At 39.9% G+C, this 14,823-nt stretch overlaps 1 protein-coding gene across 1 annotated transcript in view; it reads right to left on the bottom strand.

Annotated features, from left to right (window-relative positions):
- Positions 1-8,285: 8,285 nt before the first annotated feature.
- The window catches only part of LOC124777859 (translational activator of cytochrome c oxidase 1), a 51,170-nt gene continuing 44,632 nt past the window's right edge, over positions 8,286-14,823 (bottom strand). The window contains exon 5 of the mRNA XM_047253395.1: positions 8,286-8,847. Within this exon, the coding sequence (XP_047109351.1) occupies positions 8,647-8,847 (201 nt within the window). The 3' untranslated portion in view covers positions 8,286-8,646. The remainder of the gene's footprint in view (positions 8,848-14,823) is intronic.

Genomic DNA, 14,823 nt, shown 5'->3' with positions numbered 1-14,823 from the left:
CAGGAAAGTATTACAAATATCCGTGTGAAAAAATTCATTTCTTTCTCATATATCATAACTGAAGAAATTAATAAGTAATGGTCCTCGCCTACAAGCGAATAGAATTTTATAGCATAAAAATAGTTTAAAATGTTGTGTGTAGCTACAGTTTAGGATAAAACAGACTATAATAGGATGTCTATAATAAAATGGTTAAAATAGCTGATAAAGACAACTTAAAATGAAAATTATTAAATCAACAGAATTTCTGCTGTTGTTACAACAACTTTTAACACAACTTCTTCAAGTCTGCATGGACGAATTGCTGTTGAAGGTAATACAGGTACTTTCAATTCTGTAGAAGATAATACTGAAGTGCGTGGCTAAGAAGTAATAAGTGACAGGGCAGCAGATGACTTTCACGGCTGAAAAAACACATGAAGTTACAATGATGATCTCTTACTTAAAGCACATTATGTATGCTTTTATCCCTTCGTGTGGCCAGAAAGCACATGATGTCCTATGTTACTTAATGATATTTTTTTTCTGTTCTCTGTCTCTGTCAATCTAAAACTCCACCCAAACATGCCATGAAGGCCCAATGGTACCAACCAACCGCTGTATCATCCTCAGCCCACAGGTGTCACTGAATGCGGATGTGGAGGGGCATGTGGTCAGCACACCATTCTCCTGGCCACATGTAAGTTTACGAGATCAGAGCCGCTACTTCCCAATCAAGTAGCTCCTCAGCTTGCCTCACAAGGGTTGAGTACACCCCACTTGCCAACAGCACTCAGCAGACCGAATGGTCGCCCATCCAAGTACTAGCCCAGCCCGACAGCACTCAACTTTTGTGATTTGATGGGAACTGGTGCTATCATGGCAGCAAGGCCATTGGCTTCTGTCTCTGTGCATACTGGTGACAAGCATTTCTTGCAGTGTATTCGGATCATCTGTAACAGTATTTGCCATACAGTTTTCATATCATCTGCTATGTCATGTCTAGTGACATGGAAACTGTAATTATATGACATGCTGCATTATTAATAGTCGAAGAAGGTTCACACAACAAAATGAAAGGCGTCATTTGTGTCAGTGGATGAAAACATACTACAGAAGAATTGGCAGTAACAATTTACTATTGGTGCTTAATATGGAAGATGGCTCTGGCTTTGGTAACGTCACTCACATGTCATCCACTGATTTTTAATTTCTAGCAAATGTGGTAGCACCATTTGTTAAAAATAAAAACAAAAAACTCAAATTTCAGGAAAGCAATTATGGTCAACAAAAGACTTGCTGTTACTCTTTGTTTTTTTGGCAATGGGAGATTTATTTCAGAACCATGCACACTTATTTCACATTTTGAAGCGAGTTATATCTCACATAGTACCTGAAGATTGTGGAGCACTTGTGGAAGTCCTGAAGGTAATTGCATGAAAAACATTGTTAAATATGCAGACGATCAAATTTTTATTCAGTTGGTATGATTCCACATAAATCATCAAAAATTACTGCCTTAAGAGGGGCAACAGTTTCTGGGTTGCCTATGAATGTGACAGGGGAACAAACACTACTTCTTGTACTTCTTTGTCCACAGGATCTAGTTTCCTTTGGCTTGCAAACATCATCAGAAAATTGTGGAAGTGGATAGTTGAACCATTTTAGGCTGTACAACAGGATCCGCATCACTGTCTGATGTTATGCTGTTTACCACCTTCCTCTTTTCCCATCGATACTGAATGACATGCAACCTTTCTATTCAACAGAGTCATTGCTAGTATCAAATGTAGCAGCAGTCTGGTTCACGGATAAAACTCAAACTCAGCAGCCTGCTGCCTTGTCTACTACAATTTTTTCAGAAAAACTCATTACAAGAAGCAAAAAGACAACACAAAACAACTCTGTAGTACACCAGACACTATGTGGCACATAAACATGCACTACGTCATGCAGTGGTGCAATGCAATAGCTGATCTGAAACACTGTTTCCTTTGATCTGTACCAAAATAGCTAGGGATAGTTGTTTCCATGTCTCAAAACATATGCCCAAACAGTGTCCACAAGTAGCAAACAGAAACACGTATTGAAAACACGTTTAAAGCTCAGTTTGTATGCAATTTTACGACCATTACGACCTAGATCTCTATTTACATTGTTGGGGCTAACATGTGCACCTGGCCTTACAACTCAATAATTTATTTGGAATAATATTCATGTAAGTAGTATGATACATTAAGTATTTTGTAACTTGGGATTTATAAAGCTCAATAAAATTAAATTACAATGCTACGTTGTTGTTGTTGTGGTCTTCAGTCCTGAGACTGGTTTGATGCAGCTCTCCATGCTACTCCATCCTGTGCAAGCTTCTTCATCTCCCAGTATGTACTGCAACCTACATCCTTCTGAAACAACAGGCGCGCTGCCAAGATGGACTCACCGCCTTATCGGCGGGGTCAAAGGTCAAGCGCTCAGAGAGCTGACGTAACATGCTGTTGCATACTCTATGTCGACAGATCCTAGATGTACGCTTACAGGTTCTCAGCTACGCTACAGATTTTTGGGCTACGCTACAGGTCAATTTATTTGTGAAAATACAATGTACAATCTCCTACAAATTTAACATATTCACAAGTACCTTTCCCTTTAATCCATATAAAAACAGTTTCATTAACAGATATCTTACGTCTATTACGTGTATACAAGGAAAAGGGTGAGGGTGACATATATGTAGATTTTCCAAAATCTTTATTTGCATTTTCAGTAATATGATATGTTCGGTATGCTATGATGTCCCGATCAACGAAGCTTTCCAGTCCAGATACATTGGGTACTCCTGTTCCACCACGTACAACAGCGACTGTTAGCCATCCATTCCCGTGGGTAAAGGAATCATTGATGTCAATGCTGAAGTTCAGTCTGCATCCACAAAAGACTGCAGGTCCGTCCAGTAGAGAGTGTGCAGCAACAGATTTGATTGTATTCTTTTTCTTGTCGGCGGCAGATGTGATCATTTCAACGTCTTCAATTGTTTTATATATAGTTTGTCTTGCACGACGGCTGCGCCTGTATCTTCCAGTCCTGATACATTGGGTACGCCTGTTCCACCACGTACAACAGCGACTGTCAGCCATCCATTTCCGTGGGTAAAGGAATCATTGATGTCGATGCTGAAATTCAGTCTGCATCCACAAAAGACTGCAGGTCCGTCCAGTAGAGAGTGTGCAGCAACAGATTTGATTGTATTCTTTTTCTTGTCGGCTGCACAGGCAACTGCATTGAACGCTGCCAAGATGCCATACAGAAGATACAGGCGCAGCCGTCGTGCAAGACAAACTATATATAAAACAGTTGAAGACGTTGAAATGATCACATCTGCTGCCGACAAGAAAAAGAATACAATCAAATCTGTTGCTGCACACTCTCTACTGGACGGACCTGCAGTCTTTTGTGGATGTAGACTGAATTTCAGCATCGACATCAATGATTCCTTTACCCACGGAAATGGATGGCTGACAGTCGCTGTTGTACGTGGTGGAACAGGCGTACCCAATGTATCAGGACTGGAAAGCTTTGTTGACCGTGACATCATAGCATACCGAACATATCACATTACTGAAAATGCAAATAAAGACTTTGGAAAATCTACATATATGTCACCCTCACCCTTTTCCTTGTACACACGTAATAGACGTAAGATATCTGTTAATGAAACTGTTTTTATATGGATTAAAGGTAAAGGTACTTGTGAATATGTTAAATTTGTAGGTGATTGTACATTGTATTTTCACAAATAAATTGACCTGTAGCGTAGCTGTTGTACGTGGTGGAACAGGAGTACCCAATGTATCTGGACTGGAAAGCTTCGTTGATCGGGACATCATAGCATACCGAACATATCATATTACTGAAAATGCAAATAAAGATTTTGGAAAATCTACATATATGTCACCCTCACCCTTTTCCTTGTATACACGTAATAGACGTAAGATATCTGTTAATGAAACTGTTTTTATATGGATTAAAGGGAAAGGTACTTGTGAATATGTTAAATTTGTAGGAGATTGTACATTGTATTTTCACAAATAAATTGACCTGTTGCAGCCGTCGTGCAAGACAAACTATATATAAAACAATTGAAGACGTTGAAATGATCACATCTGCCGCCGACAAGAAAAAGAATACAATCAAATCTGTTGCTGCACACTCTCTACTGGACGGACCTGCAGTCTTTTGTGGATGCAGACTGAATTTCAGCATCGACATCAATGATTCCTTTACCCACGGAAATGGATGGCTGACAGTCGCTGTCGTACGTGGTGGAACAGGCGTACCCAATGTATCTGGACTGGAAAGCTTCGTTGATCGGGACATCATAGCATACCGAACATATCACATTACTGAAAATGCAAATAAAGACTTTGGAAAATCTACATATATGTCACCCTCACCCTTTTCCTTGTATACACGTAATAGACGTAAGATATCTGTTAATGAAACTGTTTTTATATGGATTAAAGGGAAAGGTACTTGTGAATATGTCTCCCTCTACGATTTTTACCCTCAACGCTGCCCTCCAATACTAAATTGGTGATCCCTTGATGCCTGGGAAGAACATGTCCTACCAATCGATCCCTTCTTCTAGTCAGGTTGTGCCACAAACTTCTCTTCTCCCCAATCCTATTCAATACCTCCTCATTAGTTAAGTGGTCTACCCATCTAATCTTCAGCATTCTTCTGTAGCACCACATTTCGAAAGCTTCTATTCTCTTCTTGTCTAAACTATTTATCGTCCATGTTTCACTTCCATATGTGGCTACACTCATACAAATACTTTCAGAAACGACTTCCTGATATTTAAATTTATACTCCATGTTAACAAATTTCTCTTCTTCAGAAACGCTTTCCTTGCAATTGCCAGTCTACATTTTATGTCCTCTCTACTTCGACCATCATCAGTTATTTTGCTCCCCAAATAGCAAAACTCCTTTACTACTTTAAGTGTCTCATTTCCTAATCTAATTCCCTCCGCATCACCCGACTTAATTCGACTACGTTCCATTATCCTCGTTTTGCTTTTGTTGATGTTCATCTTGTATCCTCCTTTCAAGACACTGTCCATTCCATTCAACTGCTCTTCCAAGTCCTTTGCTGTCTCTGACAGAATTACAATGTCATCGGCAAACCTCAAACTTTTTATTTCTTCTCCATGGATTTTAATACCTACTCCGAATTTTTCTTTTGTTTCCTTTACTGCTTGCTCAATATACAGATTGAACAACATCGGGGAGAGGCTACAACCCTGTCTTACTCCCTTCCCAACCACTGCTTCCCTTTCATGTCCCTCGACTCTTATAACTGCTATCTGGTTTCTGTACAAATTGTAAATAGCCTTTCGCTCCCTGTATTTTACCCCTGCCACCTTTAGAATTTGAAAGAGAGTATTCCAGTCAACATTGTCAAAAGCTTTCTCTAAGTCTACAAATGCTAAAAACGTAGGTTTGCCTTTCCTTAATCTTTCTTCTAAGATAAGTCGTAAGGTCAGTATTGCCTCACGTGTTCCAGTGTTTCTACGGAATCCAAACTGATCTTCCCCGAGGTTGGCTTCTACTAGTTTTTCCATTCGTCTGTAAAGAATTCGTGTTAGTATTTTGCAGCTGTTACTTATTAAACTGATAGTTCGGTAATTTTCACATCTGTCAACACCTGCTTTCTTTGGGATTGGAATTATTATATTCTTCTTGAAGTCTGACGGTATTTCACCTGTTTCATACATCTTGCTCACCAGATGGTAGAGTTTTGTCAGGACTGGCTCTCCCAAGGCCGTCAGTAGTTCCAATGGAATGTTGTCTACTCCGGGGGCCTTGTTTCGACTCAGGTCTTTCAGTGCTCTGTCAAACTCTTCATGCAGTATCGTATCTCCCATTTCATCTTCATCTACATCCTCTTCCATTTCCATAATATTGTCCTCAAGTACGTCGCCCTTGTATAGACCCTCTATATACTCCTTCCACCTTTCTGCTTTCCCTTCTTTGCTTAGAACTGGGTTTCCATCTGAGCTCTTGACATTCATACAAGTCGTTCTCTTATCTCCAAAGGTCTCTTTAATTTTCCTGTAGGCAGTATCTATCTTACCCCTAGTGAGATAAGCCTCCACATCCTTACATTTGTCCTCTAGCCATCCCTGCTTAGCCATTTTGCACTTCTTGTCGATTTCATTTTTGAGATGTTTGTATTCCTTTTTGCCTGATCCATTTACTGCATTTTTATATTTTCTCCTTTCATCAATTAAATTCAATATTTCTTCTGTTACCCAAGGATTTCTACTAGCCCTCGTCTTTTTACCTACTTGATCCTCTGCTGCCTTCAATATTTCATCCCTCAGAGCTACCCATTCTTCTTCTACTGTATTTCTTTCCCCCTTTCCTGTCAATTGTTCCCTTATGCTCTCCCTGAAACTCTGTACAACCTCTGTTTTAGTCAGTTTATCCAAGTCCCATCTCCTTAAATTCCCCCCTTTTTGCAGTTTCTTCAGTTTTAATCTATAGTTCATAACCAATAGACTGTGGTCAGAGTCCACGTCTGCCCCTGGAAATGTCTTACAATTTAAAACCTGGTTCCTAAATCTCTGTCTTACCGTTATATAATCTATCTGAAACCTGTCGGTATCTCCAGGGTTCTTCCATGTATACAACCTTCTTTTATGATTCTTGAACCAAGTGTTAGCTATGATTAAGTTGCGCTCTGTGCAAAATTCTACCAGACGGCTTCCTCTTTCATTTCTTAGCCCCAATCCATATTCAGCTATTACGTTTCCTTCTTTCCCTTTTCCTACTACCGAATTCCAGTCACCCATGACTATTAAATTTTCGTCTCCCTTCACTATCTGAATAATTTCTTTTATTTCATCATACATTTCTTCAATTTCTTCGTCATCAGCAGAGCTAGTTGGCATATAAACTTGTACTACTGTAGTAGGCATGGGTTTCGTGTCTATCTTGGCTACAATAATGTGTTCACTATGCTGTTTGTAGTAGCTTACCCGCATTCCTATTTTTTTATTCATTATTAAACCTACTCCTGCATTACCCCTATTTGACTTTGTATTTATAACCCTGTATGCGCCTGACCAAAGGTCTTGTTCCTCCTGCCACCGAACTTCACTAATGCCCACTGTATCTAACTTTAACCTATCCATTTCCCTTTTTAAATTTTCTAACCTACCTACCCGATTACGGGATCTGACATTCCACGCTCCGATCCGTAGAGTGCCAGTTTTCTTTCTTCTAATAACGACATCCTCTGGAGTAGTCCCCGCCCGGAGATCCAAATGGAGGACTACTTTACCTCCGGAATATTTTACCCAAGAGGACGCCATCATCATTAACCATACAGTAAAGCTGCATGCCCTCGGGAAAAATTACAGCTGTAGTTTCCCCTTGCTTTCAACCGTTCGCATTACCAGCACAGCAAGGCCGTTTTGGTTAGTGTTACAAGGCCAGATCAGTCAATCATCCAGACTGTTGCCCCTACAACTACTGAAAAGGCTGCTGCCCCTCTTCAGGAACCACACGTTTGTCTGGCCTCTCAACAGATACCCCTCCGTTGTGGTTGCACCTTCGGTACGGCTATCTGTATTGCTGAGGCACGCAAGCCTCCCCACCAACGGCAAGGTCCATGGTTCATGCTACGCTAAAAACACAGAATTCCATGGGTTTTATGAAATTCATCCGTTATGTTGCTCAACCTGCCAGTCCACCATTTGTTTCATGGTGGTTTAACAGCACCAAACAGCACAAATCTCGATGAATATGCTGCTTGTATATTAAAAATTTCTGAAAGATATCAAACTCTAGTCTACTTTTTTAAAATGTAGTTTGTGTTGAAAAAAGTAAAAAAGAGTATTTTTCAATTTACTTTTTCTAATTATCTATAATATATTGAGAACATACTGAACTAGGCCTCTCAATAACATTCAGCAGTGAATTAGAAAACTCTGTTAATATTTGCTTCATTAAAACATAATACTCTTCCACACTCATGAGAGTATTTGCTAATTAAGCTGTACTCTGACATATTTGCTTTCTAAGTTCAGCTTTGTCACAGCAGTGATGAAAATATAATTTATGGTTCCTAATACATTTGCTGTTTGTAAATCTTGTTTCTTCCCCATTGTGCCTTATACTGAAAATCTCTCAAGGGCTTCTGTTCTAAATAATGTCTGTTATCTTTGCAAGTTGTGATTAACTTTTGTCATTTGGCTGCATTTGAAGAAACTTAATTAAATTGAACCACAAAAAGATAAGAACAGTAATCAAATGTACCTTTTAATAAAATTGACAAAAAAATGAATGCAAAACATATCTCTTGAATTACTGCTCCTTCTTTATGGCAACATGGGACACTTGTAGAAGATAATGATAGAAAATATATAATATGCTGTATCTTATGCAATAATATAAACAAATACAGCTGTGAATGTTAATCTTCATTACACAGTACAAGTACAAGTACAAGTTGACTACGTATCTTAAATATACTTAAGGAGATAGGCAGGTGTTGGTAATTGGTACAGTTACTTAATGATATAAACAAGGCTGTTGTCTTTTTTGTATTGATGGCAATATTTACAACATTCTTCAAAAGCATCATAATTAATTTCCTTCATCATGCAATATTATCATATATCCTAACAACATCTGGATGCTGTTCTAGCTTCAGATAAACAGAAGACAGTTCATCCAAAATATCATCACTCAGTGTCACTTGGCTCTTTGGAATGTATTCTTGTTCTGCATATCTAATATCATACAGTCTTGTCTGCAGACCCTTTTTGACAGCATAGAACTGTTCAGCTGCACATATAAACTGAAACAAAAGAAGAGAATGGATAGGATTTCAGTCTTTGAGACAAAGTCACAAAACAAATAAGCAACCAGACTTAAGGTAAATAAAAATTACAAATAAAATTTACAGAGCCAAGTTCATAATAGAATAAAATTGAGCTGTGCAAAATCTGAGCACAAGAAACAAAAAAATTCAATGTTTTATGAGCACTTCAATGGATAACTGGAAAATATCGAGCAAGTTCGAAGACAATTTTAGCCAAATTTAAGATTACTTAAAATTAAAGCTGGCAGTAATCCAAAGGAACTATTTGGATCAGGTGAACAACATTTTGTGCTCTACACATTACAAAAATTTCAAGGCTGTGCTATTTTCACGATACAGGATGTCAAAATTACCTGCTTCTATGATGAAATCATGCTTCTCACTCAGTTTGAGTTCCTGAAAAAGCACTGCTTCAATCCTTTGCAAAAACATATCATGTCATTAAAAGAGCTAATGTGGTCTAGATAAAGCAAGAGCAGGTGCATTAAATATCTTCAACAATGTGAATGTTTATCGGGTAGCCAAGAAACTTTCTGCTCTTCCGTTCTCCTCAACAGCTTCACATGCTGATGGTGATAAAGAATGGGAACTGCAGAAAGAGTCAACTGAAGTTTGTCAAATCTTGGATACACCCACCTAAATTGTCAAAGTCTAGAAATTAGATTCACAGCACTACATAAAGCTCAGAACTGCCATGCACAAAGTGAAAATTTGTATGCAAAGCACAATTTCTGATGAGTGTAAGCCACCACATATACCTGTACAGCAAAATTTTAGTGATCAACATATACTGCATCAATTATGACTGATGAACTACCAAATGCTATGAAGCAAAAAATTTAAGTTTCTGCAAATCTTTAAATCCGCAAATTTTTTACTGTAGGTTGGATAAGGAGTACACATGCTGTGTGTGGATGCAAGAGGAGCTCACTGCAGTTCATGAAACACTGAAGATACTGTCAGCCATAGTCAGCCGTCTGCTGTCTCGAGGTGTGGTGCTGGTAGAGAAACAGGTACGTCGCATGAGATGCGCCAGGGTCACTTGTTTTCCCCTCACACACTGCTGTGAAGCACCTTCCAGTGTACCCAATGCAGGACAATTGTGCTCACCACAAGAGTGATTGGCAGGTTGTAACACATTCATGTCGCTCGACGTGGAGGGTCAATGTGAGGACTGGCCGCCTGGTCTCACCCATTCGCCCTGTATGTGGACAAGTGGCTGCTCCTTCAGCAGGGGCTGAGGAGTCGGTTGGGGGGGGGGGGGTAGGGGGGGGAGAGGAGACTGGGAGATTTGGCAGGTTTGATAGTTATCAATGAGATGTGCTAGGGAGCCTCTTAGAAAAATAGCGTCCAAGGCTGGAAAAAATATGTCTGCCAAAAAGCCTCATTGGAACATGCAGATACTTTCATTCGAGGTAATCAATGGTTCACAATCTAACAACTCAGCGTTCAACTGGATAACTCTGTTGGTTGTACTGACACATTCATCCACCAGTTAGGGGAACTCAAAGGTGTGTGGCCACTGGGTTTTTCAACTCCTGACAGAAGATCATAAAAAGCAATGGAAGACTATCTGTGCAGAATTGCTTGTATGTTACAAGGCTGACTGTGGCAACTGTTTGTTGAACTTCATCACAGGTGATGAAACATGGGATCTTCACTTTGAACCAGGCAATCCATGGAGTGGTGCCACACCACCTCTTCTCCAAAAAAAAAGAAAAAAGTTCAAACCTGCACCCTCATACAGTAAAGTCATGGCAATGGTCTTCTGGGACTCTGAAGGAGTTGTCCTGTTTGATGTCCACCGTCATTACTTAAGGAAAAGGATTCTATCCATCATTCACTTGTTGACCAGTCTGGTGGGGCAATAGAAGACAGCAAAAAGGAAAGCTGAAATTCTCAATTTCACATTTTAAAAATCGTTCATGGAGGAGGATCATACTGACATCCCATTGTTTGACCCTCGCACAGACTCCCATATGGAGGACATAGTAATAGATATCCCTGGTGTACAAAATCAATAGAAAGAGTTGAAAACATATAAGGTGCCAGGTCCAGATGGAACCCCAATTCAGTTTTGCAGAGAGTACTCTTAGGCATTGACCCGTTACTTGTTGTTGTTTGTTGTTGTTGTGGTCTTCAGTCCTGAGACTGGTTTGATGCAGCTCTCCATGCTACTCTATCCTGTGCAAGCTTCTTCATCTCCCAGTACCTACTGCAACCTACATCCTTCTGAATCTGCTTAGTGTATTCATCTCTTGGTCTCCCTCTACGATTTTTACCCTCCACGCTGCCCTCCAACACTAAATTGGTGACCCCTTGATGCCTCAGAACATGTCCTACCAACCGATCCCTTCTTCTGGTCAAGTTGTGTCACAAACTTCTCTTCTCCCCAATCCTATTCAATACTTCCTGATTAGTTATGTGATCTACCCATCTAATCTTCAGCATTCTTCTGTAGCACCACATTTCGAAAGCTTCTATTCTCTTCTTGTCCAAACTATTTATTGTCCATGTTTCACTTCCACACATGGCTACACTCATACAAATACTTTCAGAAATGACTTCCTGACACTTAAATCTATACTCGATGTTAACAAATTTCTCTTCTTCAGAAACGCTTTCCTTGCCATTGCAAGTCTACATTTTATGTCCTCTCTACTTCGACCATCATCAGTTATTTTGCTCCCCAAATAGCAAAACTCCTTTACTACTTTAAGTGTCTCATTTCCTAATCTAATTCCCTCCGCATCACCCGACTTAATTCGACTACGTTCCATTATCCTCGTTTTGCTTTTGTTGATGTTCATCTTATATCCTCCTTTCAAGACACTGTCCATTCCATTCAACTGCTCTTCCAAGTCCTTTGCTGTCTCTGACAGAATTACAATGTCATCGGCAAACCTCAAACTTTTTATTTCTTCTCCATGGATTTTAATACCTACTCCGAATTTTTCTTTTGTTTCCTTTACTGCTTGCTCAATATACAGATTGAACAACATCGGGGAGAGGCTACAACCCTGTCTTACTCCCTTCCCAACCACTGCTTCCCTTTCATGTCCCTCGACTCTTATAACTGCTATCTGGTTTCTGTACAAATTGTAAATAGCCTTTCGCTCCCTATATTTTACCCCTGCCACCTTTAGAATTTGAAAGAGAGTATTCCAGTCAACAATGTCAAAAGCTTTCTCTAAGTCTACAAATGCTAAAAACGTAGGTTTGCCTTTCCTTAATCTTTCTTCTAAGATAAGTCGTAAGGTCAGTATTGCCTCACGTGTTCCAGTGTTTCTACGGAATCCAAACTGATCTTCCCCGAGGTTGGCTTCTACTAGTTTTTCCATTCGTCTGTAAAGAATTCGTGTTAGTATTTTGCAGCTGTGACTTATTAAACTGATAGTTCGGTAATTTTCACATCTGTCAACACCTGCTTTCTTTGGGATTGGAATTATTATATTCTTCTTGAAGTCTGACGGTATTTCACCTGTTTCATACATCTTGCTCACCAGATGGTAGAGTTTTGTCAGGACTGGCTCTCCCAAGGCCGTCAGTAGTTCCAATGGAATGTTGTCTACTCCGGGGGCCTTGTTTCGACTCAGGTCTTTCAGTGCTCTGTCAAACTCTTCATGCAGTATCGTATCTCCCATTTCATCTTCATCTACATCCTCTTCCATTTCCATAATATTGTCCTCAAGTACGTCGCCCTTGTATAGACCCTCTATATACTCCTTCCACCTTTCTGCTTTCCCTTCTTTGCTTAGAACTGGGTTTCCATCTGAGCTCTTGACATTCATACAAGTCGTTCTCTTATCTCCAAAGGTCTCTTTAATTTTCCTGTAGGCAGTATCTATCTTACCCCTAGTGAGATAAGCCTCCACATCCTTACATTTGTCCTCTAGCCATCCCTGCTTAGCCATTTTGCACTTCTTGTCGATTTCATTTTTGAGATGTTTGTATTCCTTTTTGCCTGATCCATTCACTGCATTTTTATATTTTCTCCTTTCATCAATTAAATTCAATATTTCTTCTGTTACCCAAGGATTTCTACTAGCCCTCGTCATTTTACCTACTTGATCCTCTGCTGCCTTCACTACTTCATACCTCAAAGCTACCCATTCTTTTTCTACTGTATTTCTTTCCCTCATTCCTGTCAATTGTTCCCTTATGCTCTCCCTGAAACTCTGTACAACCTCTGGTTTAGTCAGTTTATCCAGGTCCCATCTCCTTAAATTCCCACCTTTTTGCAATTTCTTCAGTTTTAATCTACAGGTCATAACCAATAGATTGTGGTCAGAGTCCACATCTGCCCCTGGAAATGTCTTACAATTTAAAACCTGGTTCCTAAATCTCTGTCTTACCATTATATAATCTATCTGATACCTTTTAGTATCTCCAGGGTTCTTCCATGTATACAACCTTCTTTCATGATTCTTGAACCAAGTGTTAGCTATGATTATGTTGTGCTCTGTGCAAAATTCTACCAGGCGGCTTCCTCTTTCATTTCTTAGCCCCAATCCATATTCACCTATTACGTTTCCTTCTCTCCCTTTTCCTACACTCGAATTCCAGTCACCCATGACTATTAAATTTTCGTTTCCCTTCACTATCTGAATAATTTCTTTTATTTCATCATACATTTCTTCAATTTCTTCATCATCTGCAGAGCTAGTTGGCATATAAACTTGTACTACTGTAGTAGGTGTGGGCTTTGTATCTATCTTGGCCACAATAATGCGTTCACTATGCTGTTTGTAGTAGCTTACCCGCATTCCTATTTTCCTATTCATTATTAAACTTACTCCTGCATTACCCCTATTTGATTTTGTGTTTATAACCCTGTGGTCACCTGACCTGAAGTCTTGTTCCTCCTGCCACCGAACTTCACTAATTCCCACCATATCTAACTTTTAACCTATCCATTTCCCTTTTTAAATTTTCTAACCTACCTGCCCGATTACGGGATCTGACATTCCACGCTCCGATCCGTAGAACGCCAGTTTTCTTTCTCCTGATAACGACGTCCTCTTGAGTAGTCCCCGCCCGGAGATCCGAATGGGGGACTATTTTACCTCCGGAATATTTTACCCAAGAGGACGCCATCATCATTTAATCATATAGTAAAGCTGCATGCCCTCGGGAAAAATTATGGCTGTAGTTTCCCCTTGCTTTCAGCCATTCACAGTATCAGCTTAGCAAGGCCGTTTTGGTTATTGTTACAAGGCCAGATCAGTCAATCATCCAGACTGTTGCCCTTGCAACTACTGAAAAGGCTGCTGCCCCTCTTCAGGAACCACACGTTTGTCTGGCCTCTCACAGATGTGTGTTGCACCTACGGTATGGCTATCTGTATCGCTGAGGCACACAAGCCTCCCCACCAACGGCAAGGTCCATGGTTCATGGGGGGGGACCCCCTACTTAGTTTGCATTTATTGTGGATCTCTCACCCAGCATGAAGTCCCAAGTAAAAGGAAGATGCACAGGTGATCCCCATATTCAGGAAGGGAAGAACGGCCAACAACATTGCAGATAAATATTATCAGCACTGGTTTGTTGCATAATTCTTAAGGATATTCTAAGTTCGAAAATAATAAATCTTCTTTATCCTAAAAACAATGCACAAAGGGCAACAGGCAGCTTCCATATTCCTGGATTTCTGGTCAAGTGTTTGATACAGTGTCCACTGCAGACTGTTAATGTAGGTTTAAGCTAAGAAATGTACATGTTTCTTCGCTGTCATATGTTAGGCCCCATGGCTGAGTACTATGTTGCATAACATGTCATGTATCTTAACTAAACCATTCAACAGCCCACAATTGGCATGGCACCAGATCACTGAGCGCATTGATACATCATCGTGTATGTACACTTTTTATTTTGCAAACATATTTTTACGCACATTATCGTTCCAAACTGGGCTTCACCAGATTCTGTCCAACACCAGTAACTGAAAATAAA

Source organism: Schistocerca piceifrons, chromosome 2 (assembly GCF_021461385.2).
Source record: "Schistocerca piceifrons isolate TAMUIC-IGC-003096 chromosome 2, iqSchPice1.1, whole genome shotgun sequence".
NCBI classification, from domain to species: domain Eukaryota; kingdom Metazoa; phylum Arthropoda; class Insecta; order Orthoptera; family Acrididae; genus Schistocerca; species Schistocerca piceifrons.
This window is presented reverse-complemented; position numbering and strand designations above follow the sequence as displayed.